The sequence below is a fragment of the Cryptomeria japonica genome, chromosome 2 (genome assembly GCF_030272615.1).
Source record: "Cryptomeria japonica chromosome 2, Sugi_1.0, whole genome shotgun sequence".
NCBI lineage: Eukaryota > Viridiplantae > Streptophyta > Pinopsida > Cupressales > Cupressaceae > Cryptomeria > Cryptomeria japonica.
In genome coordinates this window covers 166,963,659-166,975,712 of record NC_081406.1, presented here as the reverse complement: position 1 = coordinate 166,975,712, position 12,054 = coordinate 166,963,659, and the positions used below count along the sequence as shown (strand labels likewise).

The following is a 12,054-nucleotide window of genomic DNA, read 5'->3' as shown; positions in this document are numbered from 1 at the left end:
GATTATTGCAGATTGTGTGAGTTAAGTAGATGTTTTCATGTTTGATATCCACCCTTTTGTTGTTGACACAACATGCCTAGTATCATTGATGATATGTCCGAATATGAGGAGATTATTGTCAAATGAATTATGGTTGCAAATGCTTTATGTTGTGGATGTTCACCTCCTTGTTGCTTGATGTCCACACTCAAATTGGTGACTAATGTCTACTTTATGATGTATTGAAATATGATGATGATATCAAATTAAGATGAGTATTAGATGCTCTGAGATAAGGAATATTAAGATGAGGATTAGAAGCATAGAAATGTTTTTGTTGATCTTATGTATTCTACAAAATGGTGTTTATATCTCTTGGTTGTTCTTGAGTGTTAAAATGATGTTTTCAAGATATTTTGGTCTTTGCAAGTTTGATGGAGTATGATGTTGTTGGAATGTATGTCGAAGATAGGTTGGAAGAATGCTTTGCATTCCTCCAAATTTGATGATTTGGTCTTGCATATTTGAACATAATACAGTTATGCTCTGTGGAAATTGTACTCCTATCTTTTTGGGTCCCCAGTGTTGTAAATGATGTGGTTGGTAATTATAGTTTGCTGATAGTTTGGCTATCTATCAAAATTGGTTTGGAAAATGCTCTCTATTTATTTGTGTTGATTATTCAGGTGTTGCATCTTAGAGGACAATCATGCTTAAAATGTTTGTGATATGTCTCAGTTCAAGTTTCAGGTGTCAATGTTGTCTACAAGTGGTGATAATGGTGTTCTATTCATGACTATGTCTTCTGGCCCTCCAGAATGAAGTGTTTTGTATCAAGTTGTGTTGTGCCAGTATGTTTATGATGCTACAATGGGGAGAAGTATTTGGTAATGTTGTTGGATATTCATGGAACATGTTTTTATGATTTGAATGATGCTAGAAGATCTATTTGTTGTTGCATTGTGTCCGGTATTTGTATTTCAAGGTAACTACTTTGGTTTGGCTGACAAAACCTGCTCTATTTCTTGGGGTGTATATTTGGGAATCTTCACTTTGAAAGTTGTTTTATGTTGTATTTGGGTCCTACTTTGACATGTAGGGATCCACATTCAGTTCATTCATCTAGAAGATATGTTTTGGGGCTGACTCTAGTAATGTGATACATGGCTTATCTACATGTTACCTTGTTGCCAACTTTGGAGGATGTGTGCTAGCATGTGAAAGATGTTATATAATGCTTTTAGATCCTCTCTATCTCTTAGGTTGGACCACCTTCACAACAATTTTATCTTTGTGGCCGACTTGATAGGACCTATGTTTATCCCTTGCTCTGCTAACCTAATTGATTTTTGCAATGAAGAGGATGGTATATATATATATATATATATATATATATAAAATTGACATTGATGGTGTGGATGCGTGTGAATCAATTAGCGTGTTGTGCTTACATGATCATATGATTTGCGAAGTCAGTGATGCGAAGTTGAGGTAGAAGCAGTGTGGTGATTATTTTGAAGTTGGTCACTTGAGACAGAGATTCAAGGATAGCTTCATACTTGGACATTGATCGAGGAAGTGTTGTTGGGGCCTATTCGTCTTGATTCATATATATATGTACCTTTCTTAGAGATAGTGAGTCTCCCTAGCAAGTCTTGTATCTTGCCTCGAGGTAATGTGTCTTAGCCTGCAAGTCCTTTGCATTTTTCCCTAGGGTAATGCACCTCAACCTACAAGTCCTTTAGGGAGCAGTGAGCTTCCTTGGCAATGAGCCTAAAACAATATTGTAATCTCACTCATATATTGTGAGTTGATGATCACCCTAGTTTTTCCCTATTTGGGTTTTCCACATAAATATAGCATTCATTATTTTATTTTTCATTGTTGTTGATAAGATCAAGGTTAAGTTGGTATTGATTTGTAGAATTAAGTGTTTGATCAAGACTGATTCAATCTCCCCCCTCTTTGTATCAGTCTAGGAGATGAATGGAAGAAAACCTTCAAAACGAAGGAGGGATTGTAGAAGTGGTTAGTCATGCCTTTTGGGCTAACCAATGCACTAAGCACATTCATGTGGCTCATGAACAAGGTATTAAAAGAGTTTTTGGGTATATGTTATTATTTATTTGAGAACATTTTGATTTTCAATAAGAGTCTTTGAGAAGTTAAAAGAAGTTGTTGACTAACTTGAGGAAGTTTAGTTTTGTGGAGTTAGTGTACTTGGGATTTATTGTCTTAGCATATGGTCTTAGAATGGACCTAGAGAAGGTGAGGGCTATCATTGAATGACCCAACACAAGGAGTGCTATTGAGGTAGACATCTTTCGGTTTGACTAGTTTTTATAGAGAGTTTAATAGGAATATCTATGATATTTGTGCATACCTAATAGAAACAATGAGAGAAGATAGAAATGAGTTTTAAGTGGACTACACGAGAAGCAAAGAGTTTTGACATGTTGAAGAATAACGTCAAAGAGAAACCTATTTTGGCACTTCCAAATTTTAATAAGGTATTTCAGGTATATTGTGATGCTAGTGACAATGTCATAAGATTAGTAACAAGACAAAAATGTAAACCCATTTCTTATTTTAGTAAAAATTTGAATGATTCCAAGAGAAAATATTCTATTTATGGTTAGGAGTTTTATGCTATAGTTTAGGCATTGAAGAAATGGAGACATTATCTTTTACCAAAAGAGTTTTATATCTTTACTAATCATCAAGTTTTACAATATTTGAACAATCAAATAAAGTTGAATCAAAGTCATTTAAAATGGGTTGAGTTTTTTCAAAGTTACACTTTTGTTTTTGAAGTATAGGAGTGGAAGGTCTAACACTGTTGTAGATGCTTAGTATGGATTTTGTTCTTGTTATACCAAAGATAGAAAAATTCTCAAAGGTCGCACTTGTTATTTCATGTAATAAGACTAATGATGTTATTCTTGTTGTAGATATTTTTGAAAGACTGGTGAGACTACATGGTTTGCCTAATATAGTTTCATATTGAGATACCATGTTTTTAGCTAATTCTTGAGGACATTGTGGAATAAATTGATAGATTTGAAGTTTAGTTCTACACACCATCCATAGACTAATGGGCAGGCAAAAGTGGTGAATAAGGGTTTGGGTGACTTGTTAACATGCTTAGTAGAATATAAGCCTAAGGGATGAGACTTGATTTTACCATAGGTCTAATTATCTTACAATAATTCTATCAATAGAAGAACTAGTAAATTACCTTTTGAGGTTGTTTATGATTTAGTCCTAGAAATCCTTCAAAATTAAGGAAGATATACAAAGGAGAAAGGAGAAATGTTGAAGTTGAAGACATTGTAGAGCACTTGAATAATTTCCATGAAGAGGTGAGAAAGAATATTAATAAGATAAATATTTAGTACAAGGATAGGGCGGATTAGAAGATGAGATATAAGGAATTCTAGATTGGTGATGAAGTCATGGTTCATTTGAGAAAAGAGAGTTTCCAATGGGAACATATAATAAGTTGAAGATGAAGAAAATTGGACCATTCAAAACTACTATGATTTTTTTTTTTGGCATTTTTACAAAAGTTTAAATATATTATCATGTGTCTTAGGATTTGAACATGATTTTTTTTATGTATTCCTCAATACTTGTAACACCTTGAGCTTACCTCTCATGACTTACAAATTAATTTTTTAATTCATATATATCTCTTTAATTTATTGAGTGATATTGTTAAAGATGCTATCATATGAGAAAAACAAGTAATCATAAAAACTATAAAACTATAATCAACTTCTTACTTAAAATATGTTGTATAGTATCCACCTTTTATAAAAAAGTTTATCTCAATTTTTCCCAGACATTGTAACTAATATATTTTATTAACATATCCTACTAATGCCAATTACTCTTTGAAGAAATTATAGGTTGTCATTAAATTCTTGTTTGTATTCTAATACATAAGCATTATCTTTTACCACTAAGACATGTGCTTTTTAAGAAAATAATATAAATCCAACAATAATTTTTTTTAGGAGAGACACATATAATGAACCAGTTAAATAAATTTGAATTTTTATACAATTATATGTTAACGAGTCATTATTGTCTTTAATGGGAATATCTATTCATATGTATTCTATGATGATAATGTGGATAATAAATACTCATGAGATTATCGGCACATGTATTTTTACTGATTAAAGTGAATTTTTATTTGGTAGGGATTTGAGATTCAATAATTTGACTGGATCGATTCCAAAGACATTAAAAAATATGGTGAATAAGCGTCCAAAGATAGAATATTTGTAAGTATAAAGTATTATCAAATCCTAAAATCTATTATATTTCTATTATAAATTATAATTTTTTATTTATGAAAAAATATATCATGATATTTATTTTAACATACACACAAGGGGGATTATAATACGCAGTGCCTAGTTTACCAAAGAACTAATATACTTTAAATTCAAAAATTTGACTAGATCCATTCTAAATATATTATAAATTATAGAAATAAAAATATAAAATATTTGTAAAAATAATGTTTTATTAAATGATGATATAAATGCTAGAATATTTTTTTTTTTAAATCAATTTCATGTAAAAATATACAAGAAAAATCACAATAAGCATCACCTACTTCAAATAATAAATAATAAAAAATAAAATATTTAATTTAAATTATTTATAAAAGAGAATCTAGTAACCTCTAAACATGGAAGATCAACTTTCATATAAAATGAATTCTCCTATCTCATTATTTTTGTTATCAAACAACCATAAAAGAATTGAGATGCTTGCACAAGAACTTTGTATTAAATATAAACAAAGAATATCCAATACCTAATTACAATAAATTAGCGACAGACCAAAAATATAGAATAATGTTTTTTTAATAAAAGGTAGCAAGGCCTGAACTTATATGAATATAAATATAGATAATACAGTATTGCAATTACAAAATAGCTACCCATCAACCAAATGGTAGCAGAGGTGGATAGAAAAACAAAATCCACCAAAATAAAAACACACTAGCAGCTGCAAAATACATCTAAGGTGAAATTAAGATATTGAATCCACCATGAGGATCATATACTAGGAAGACATGTAAAAATAAGGACTGGAAATAGTGAAGCAATATATCAGATATTTCAAATGAATAATAGTTACCTTCCTGGGGGACAAATTTGCTTCTTGTTGATTGACCACCCTGGTTTTGTTGTTGATGTGGAGGAGGATGAAGAACACGTTGTAGAAGACATACACGGGCTCTGAAGGCTTCCATTGTTTTATCACACAGAACCAAACCTTATTCTTGTTTATGAGTGGAAGTTGTCTGTGCTAGAATTTCCTCATCATGCTCATACAAAGATCTTTTGAATGCCACATGAACATGAAGGAATCCCGTTTTCTCCTGTAAATCTGAATGATAAAACAAACCTTCAACAAGAGCTTTACCTAAAAATAGATCATATTCTTTGATGCAGTTATAGCCATGTTGGGGGTGAGATCTTGATTCATGTAATTTACTGCCATTTTCCCAACGCCAGCATAAGTCTAAAACACGTCCATTGAATTTCGATAGAAAGCAGGAACCCAGCTGAGAAAGAAAGAGAAGTCTCGGGGAGGTGGTCTGAAAAAATTCCTCCTGAAATACCTTACGAGTTGCTTTCTCCGCCTTGTAGCAATCAATAATGAAGACCACCTTCAGCATATCAGAAGTAATCATCCATGATTCCGAATACTCTACTTTTGGAATGGGAATTGTAATTCATTGGTTTAGCGGGATCATGTTCATTGAATAAACCATAGTATCGAGCTAGAGACTAACACGGTAAGCAAAAGAGAAAGCTGGTGAAACGGAAGAGGAGAGCTTGGGTACATTTATCGAACTTTCGCACACTTGCTAGATTAAAGGAATAATGAACAAATGTTCCAAAAAAAATGAAGAAATGACCACAACAGTCACTTGGAGGTGAATAAATATGATGGATGACTGGCACGAGGTGAAAAGAAATATCCCTTAAAACCTTTGAAAGGAATTAACATCATGTCATTCCATCATTAATTTAGGTGATATTTGAAATCTTGAAATATCATTTCACAAGGATGAGCCTCACGTGTGAGAGGATTATCAAAAGTGATAATCGAACATCAACAAATGACATAATGTATTGTGATGTCTTATTTCCGTCATCACCGAGGACAGAGAGGATCTGCTTAAGCTTGCAAAATGAAAAAACATTAGTTGTTATATAAGCCGTGTGATGTGGAGTCCTATTGGAGGATATTTTCTATCTGTGAGATTTCCATAAGCTCTTTGTGTGAAAACATCTAACAACCAATTTGAAGATTGCACACCCTTCCTGCAAGGAAATATTCTGCACAATTTGCTTCATGGTAGTAATGACATAATTGGTAAGAAGAGAAATGATAAGGAATATCCCAAAACTCCTGAAGGACCTACTTAATTTGTCAATTTGGAACCTCTCTTGTTTTGCAACCATTAATAATATTAAGTGGGTCTCCTTCAATCACAATATTTGAAATGTTTAATTTGATTGCAAGTTTCAAGCCTTAGAGAAGGGCTTGTGTTTCAGCCATTGTTGTTAGAACCATCTTGAAATTTGGTAGAGACTGCTTTAATTATGTAACCATTCCTGTTCTTGAGAATGCAACCTACCGTAGACCTATGTTACCAGAAACGAGAAACAAGAAACGCAACGGCAACGGCAATGTGACGAGAAACGGAAGTTTAAAATAATTTGTTTAAAACATTTCACACAATAAGTATAATAAAACCAGGAGGACAAAAATAAATTTGTGTGATACTCAACTCCGCTTACAAAAATTGCAAATTAATGTAAACTCCAGCTTGGGCTTTATTGACATTTATAAACTAATGTAAACTCCACCTCGAAAGTTGGGGAAAAGATAAAAATGTTTAAGTTTTTATTTAAATTTTAACCGCAACTGCTAGAAAAATGAAAATGAAAATTATGGCTGAAACGGTCGTCCGCAATGGGAAACCCGTTTCTACCATCGAAACGCGGAACAAAAGTCTCCCGTCATGTTTCTGGTAACAATGGCAGACTTGGATTACCTTTGGTTGCCACAGCAAAAATTAATGTAATATGATTATGAATCGGAGGATCCAACAAACGTAGTTCCTATTTACCTTGTTTACCTGGTTGTGCATTAAACTTCCTATAAATGGAAAGGAAATATCTTGCCTGTCTTGGAGTAAGTATGTGATTACAATAAGAGGGGCTTGCACATGCAGAAAGGCCAACAGCCTAGAGCGCACTGCTCATCACAAAAGGAGCCTCACTGACTACAAAATAAATCCAAACTACAATCCAGAAAGCTGAATGAACTACAAGAATAACATCTCCTATGCCTGAGTACAGTTCTGGTTAAGCTCAATATCAGAGGTCTTAAACATCTTACACAAACCCAATTCGAACACCTATGATCGACCAAAACCTCTACATATGATTACAACTTTATTCAAACACAGATAATCCCATAACCTTAATCCCACGATCTACAAAGAGATCTTACATCATATTTATACCAACCTGGGACCTAAACAATTAGGTCGGCCACCTAAAAGATAATACAATAAATCCGTTACATAATCCCGCAAACCAATAATAAACCAAGTCGGTCTAAGACCAAAACAACATAAACCAAACAATAAATCGAACCGGTAACGCATCGGGAGCAACAACCAACACGTTACATAAACTGGTCCATAACCTAGCAGAATAACCACCAGACCTAAAATAGGTCGCCATAAGCCAAATGAAACACCGCCGATCAACTGGAACATGAACAAGATAACCATCAACATCCTGATAACCTTCTAGAAGTCACACCAACACCACTTATCAAATTCACCAAAAGATCTTCAACAAATCTTTGTCGGTAAAACCCTTACCGGTAACCAAAAATCTTACTAGAACAAATGATAGCATCTGGACCATCAAATTCTGAACCAATTGAATGTGATATGCATCAGGATCACATGAATAACCAATCCAAACCAATTCCACAAGCCAGAACATATCCCCGGTATGTTCATCACAATCCAACCACACTACTGAAACCCTGTAGACAAAGAAACAGCTAGTGTTGACATCAATGACAAACATCAATGCAACACATAATCAATTCTTCCAAATTGCCAACAATATATTCATTTATTAACTACAGATCATTGATAAGAGCTTTCCTTTGAGCAAAAATATTTTTGAATTTCTCAACATTCCATTTTCTTATTTTTGTTTTAAGAAACTGTAGTTTCTTACATAACTGAAACATCCTTGACCATTAAATAGCCTCCTGAGTGTCATAAGATTGAGGTGTGATCCTATTATTAATAATATATTCATTTATTAACTATAAATTCATTTATCTTCTTTTCTCCTACTTTTTGTTTTGATGATGAATCATACAGTATGATTCGAAACGTCTTTTGATGCAAAAAACATACACACACTCGAATCCAAAATCTCTCAAATTCAATAAACATGGACTATGGAAATCTAGTATTTTAAGAAAAATATTCTCAAAAGTATAGTCATTTTATGTAATCAACAAGTTTTATTGTGTAAGCCTTAAGGGGTCCTTGGCAAGTTGAAACTTTAGGCATCATGGGTACATTTATAGGAACAATGTAATAAGTAGGGAATCTTCACAAATTTTAAGTTTACATTGTTTTCTAGTTAGAATGGCCTAGTTATTGTTGTTATAGAACTATCTCTTATATCTATAAATGTTTTTGCATATCAATAATAGATCAATTAATCTCTTTCCATTATTACAAAATTATTGAATAAATCATACTAAAAAATCTAACACATTTTAAAATTAAAAAAAAATATATATCTTCAACATGCTTAAAAATAAATCTCATAACTTTACAACTTAAACACCAAATTTTGAAATAAGAACTATCTAATTTCCATATGAGGGATACAAAACAAAATTTATCAAACCACCCATTTTTATTATAGATTAAACACATTATTCATAATAAATTTAGAAATTTATTTTGTCAACAATTTATTTACCTTCGTCTAAATGGTATTTTCAATTAAATCTGGACTAAAATTCTTTGTGGTTTCAACTTAAACCAACCTTACATCATAATTCAAATCGTACTTAATCAATACTTTCTTGACCTATTTAGATATTTTTTAACATATACCAAACTGATGCTTTTTTCTTAATATTCTCAACCTCTCTTTTGCAAATATATTCTACTCTAGTGATTAATAAGATATAGTAGTTCTAATATTTTATTAAGAGAATATTTGTGTCTAATGCAAAATAACGATCATGTTGTAATTTTAGGTATCTTGGAAACAACAATTTAGCTGGGAAATTGCAAGAATGGTTAAACACAATTAATTACGTGTAAGAAAGTCCCTATCCTTTTTCAAAATAAACATCTATTTGATTATATTGTTGTATATATCATCATATACAAAATTAAGATGGAAATAAGAAAATAAAATAAATATTGATATGATAATTTTATTTTATTTTGACAAAATGCCATTAACATATACATATTGATATAATATGAAAACAGAAATTACATAGATACAAATTGAAGGACAGAGAGTATAGGACTATAGAACTAAGAAACTAAGACAATATAACCTAACAAGGGAGACTAACTCAACCTTGAATTTACAAGTGTATGTAGCGAGCATGACTCAGACAAAGCGAGCAGTGCTGAACCATTGGACAAAAAAAAAAACATAACTACTGGTCAAGGATGCTTTAATTTCAAAAAAAAGGTGGGAGCCATGTTCAACCACCGAGGAGACTATAAGATATATCATTGCACCATATACAAGACTCAGCTCATGAGGAGCCAAAAACAAAACGCCGGGACATTTACAAAACCCATAAAAGAGCCTAACCAAAACAAACATAGGAAGACAGAGTATGATGGGGAACCTATGGAACCAACCCGAACATAGGCAAAAGCAAGTTGGAACTTAGCCTTGTCGACCATCTTCATCAACCACTTGTAATTTATTATCTTTGGGTCTATGAATAATGTGAGGCACTGACTTTCCTGGCAAGAGTTGTGACAGTGACAGAGGCGAGACCTAGCAATGAAGTTAATTGGCTTAGCCATCTTAGAAGCATGCCATCTGGCAGTGACAGTGACTCGTGGTTGATCAACAGGGCAATAGCACGAAATTTACTCTGAGTTTCTTCTACTTTGTATGGCCTAGATTATCACAAAAGGCAAATAGAGTTCTCCCCAAGAAGTCCACGTTCTGGAATTCCATTGCAGATTGAAAAGCACCATATACAGAAGCAATGGCCGAATTGTTTTGTAAATCATCCTTGGAAAAGATCACACCAATATCTGTGAAGACAAGGCCACTAGAGTCATCAACTTTCAGATATTCTTTGTATTCTGAGTTTATTTTGCAGTGTTTCAGAGTTTTCCTTTGTGTTAATCATTTTCAGAATATAAACTTGAAAAGTTCAGAGACTTTCAACATCCTTCACAGAACATTGTTTTTGCAGACACCAGAAGATATTTAGATACTAAGTCAGATTGATTGATCTTTCAGATTGATGAAATATATTTGTATGTTTGTTTCTAAAGTGAAAAGTGACAGTGAGATTTTTGTTCTAGAGTTGGTGCTCTAATACAGTTTGGGTTGGTGCCCAAAGATAGATTGGGTTAGTGTCCAAAGAATTGTAAACTTTTCAACTGTGAGGCCAGATGAGGCCAGATTAGGGCCAGATGAGGCCAGATTAGGACAGTAGATCTTAGTGGCATTTCTCACCGTGGTTTTTTCACATTGGATTACCACGTAAAAATCTTGTGTTGAGTGCTTTTGTGGTTGCATCTCTTTCAGTTTCAGTTTTCTATATCTTTCATCTTTCAGTTTGCAATTAATAAAAAGTTTTGAATTAAAGATATTAAAGATCTAACAAGTCTAAGTTCTACAATTGGTATCAAAGCCAGTTCTAGTTGATTCTGTGTAATTAGAACACATAGCATGTTAGGAAGGAGCATCTTCTAATAAAGCACCACTTTTGGATGGGTTTGATTATGCATTTTGGAGTATTAGGATGGAAAGTTATTTAGCTTCAATTGGTTTTGATGTATGCATGTCCTGCAGATAAGAGAGATTATAAAAATAATGCAAAAGCTAAAAATGCAATTTTATGTGGTTTATCTAAAAATTAATTTGTTAAAGTATTGCATTGCAGCACAACTAAGGAGATTTGGGATAAGTTAAAAGGAATTTATGAAGGCAATGACAAGGTAAAGCAAGCAAAGTTGCAAACCTATAAAGCTAGATTTGAAGAATTGAAAATGAAAGAGGAAGAGCATATTGCAGATTATCTTCTCATAGTCGACGAGATAGTCAATGCAATCATAGTCAATGCAATCAAGGGTTTAGGTGAGAAAGTGCCTGAAGCAATAGTTGTTCAAAAGGTATTCCGATCTTTACCCTCTAGATATAATGCAAAAATTTCCACTATAGAGGAGGCAAGGGATCTTACTAAAGCCAAATTAGATGATATTCATGGAATACTAACAGCCTATGAAGGCAGGTGTTGAAGATGCTAGAAAAGAAGTTGCTTTTAAAACTGGCAAAAAGGTAAAGGATGAAAGCACAAGTTGGCTAACTTAGTTAGAAAATTCAAAAGGGCTGGTAAACTTAAAGGAAAAACTTCCCTTAAATTTTTTAATCGTGGGAAAAGTGGACATTTTGCAGCCAGGTGTACATATGCTAATAGTGATGAAGATGAAGGCTTTAAGAAGAAAAATAAGGAACAATTTTCTTACAAACAACATTCATTTTTTAAGAAAAATTTTTTTTTATGTGTTAAAGAAGAAAATTCTGATTCTCATACTCGCAAGGTTTCTGATTCTAATGATTGTGCAACTCTGTTTATGGCCTTAGGATCTTCTCCTTCAAATCAAATTGATGATAAATTGTGTAGTGATGCAGTTGAAAGATATAGAAGCCAAAAATTTGATAATCACAAACCTTGAGTTGAACTTGAGGAAGGTAAAAGACAAACAGAAAT

General features: G+C 32.7%; 1 protein-coding gene across 8 annotated transcripts in view; it reads left to right on the top strand.

Moving 5' to 3' along the window:
• LOC131065969 (probable LRR receptor-like serine/threonine-protein kinase At1g07650) overlaps positions 1–12,054 on the top strand; it is a 78,289-nt gene that overhangs the window by 57,214 nt on the left and 9,021 nt on the right. For 3 of the 8 annotated variants that reach the window (XM_058000583.2, XM_059216497.1, XM_059216496.1), the window contains exons 12-14: positions 4,188–4,271; positions 9,331–9,393; positions 11,227–12,035. The exons of 2 other annotated variants lie outside the window; for them this stretch is intronic. In XM_058000583.2, coding sequence (XP_057856566.2) covers positions 4,188–4,271; positions 9,331–9,393; positions 11,227–11,581 — 502 coding nt within the window. In that variant the 3' untranslated portion in view covers positions 11,582–12,035. Of the gene's footprint in view, positions 1–1,953; positions 2,069–4,187; positions 4,272–9,330; positions 9,394–11,226; positions 12,036–12,054 lie in introns of those variants that run through there. 3 more of the 8 variants (XM_059216498.1, XM_059216501.1, XM_059216499.1) reach the window with 3 other exon arrangements.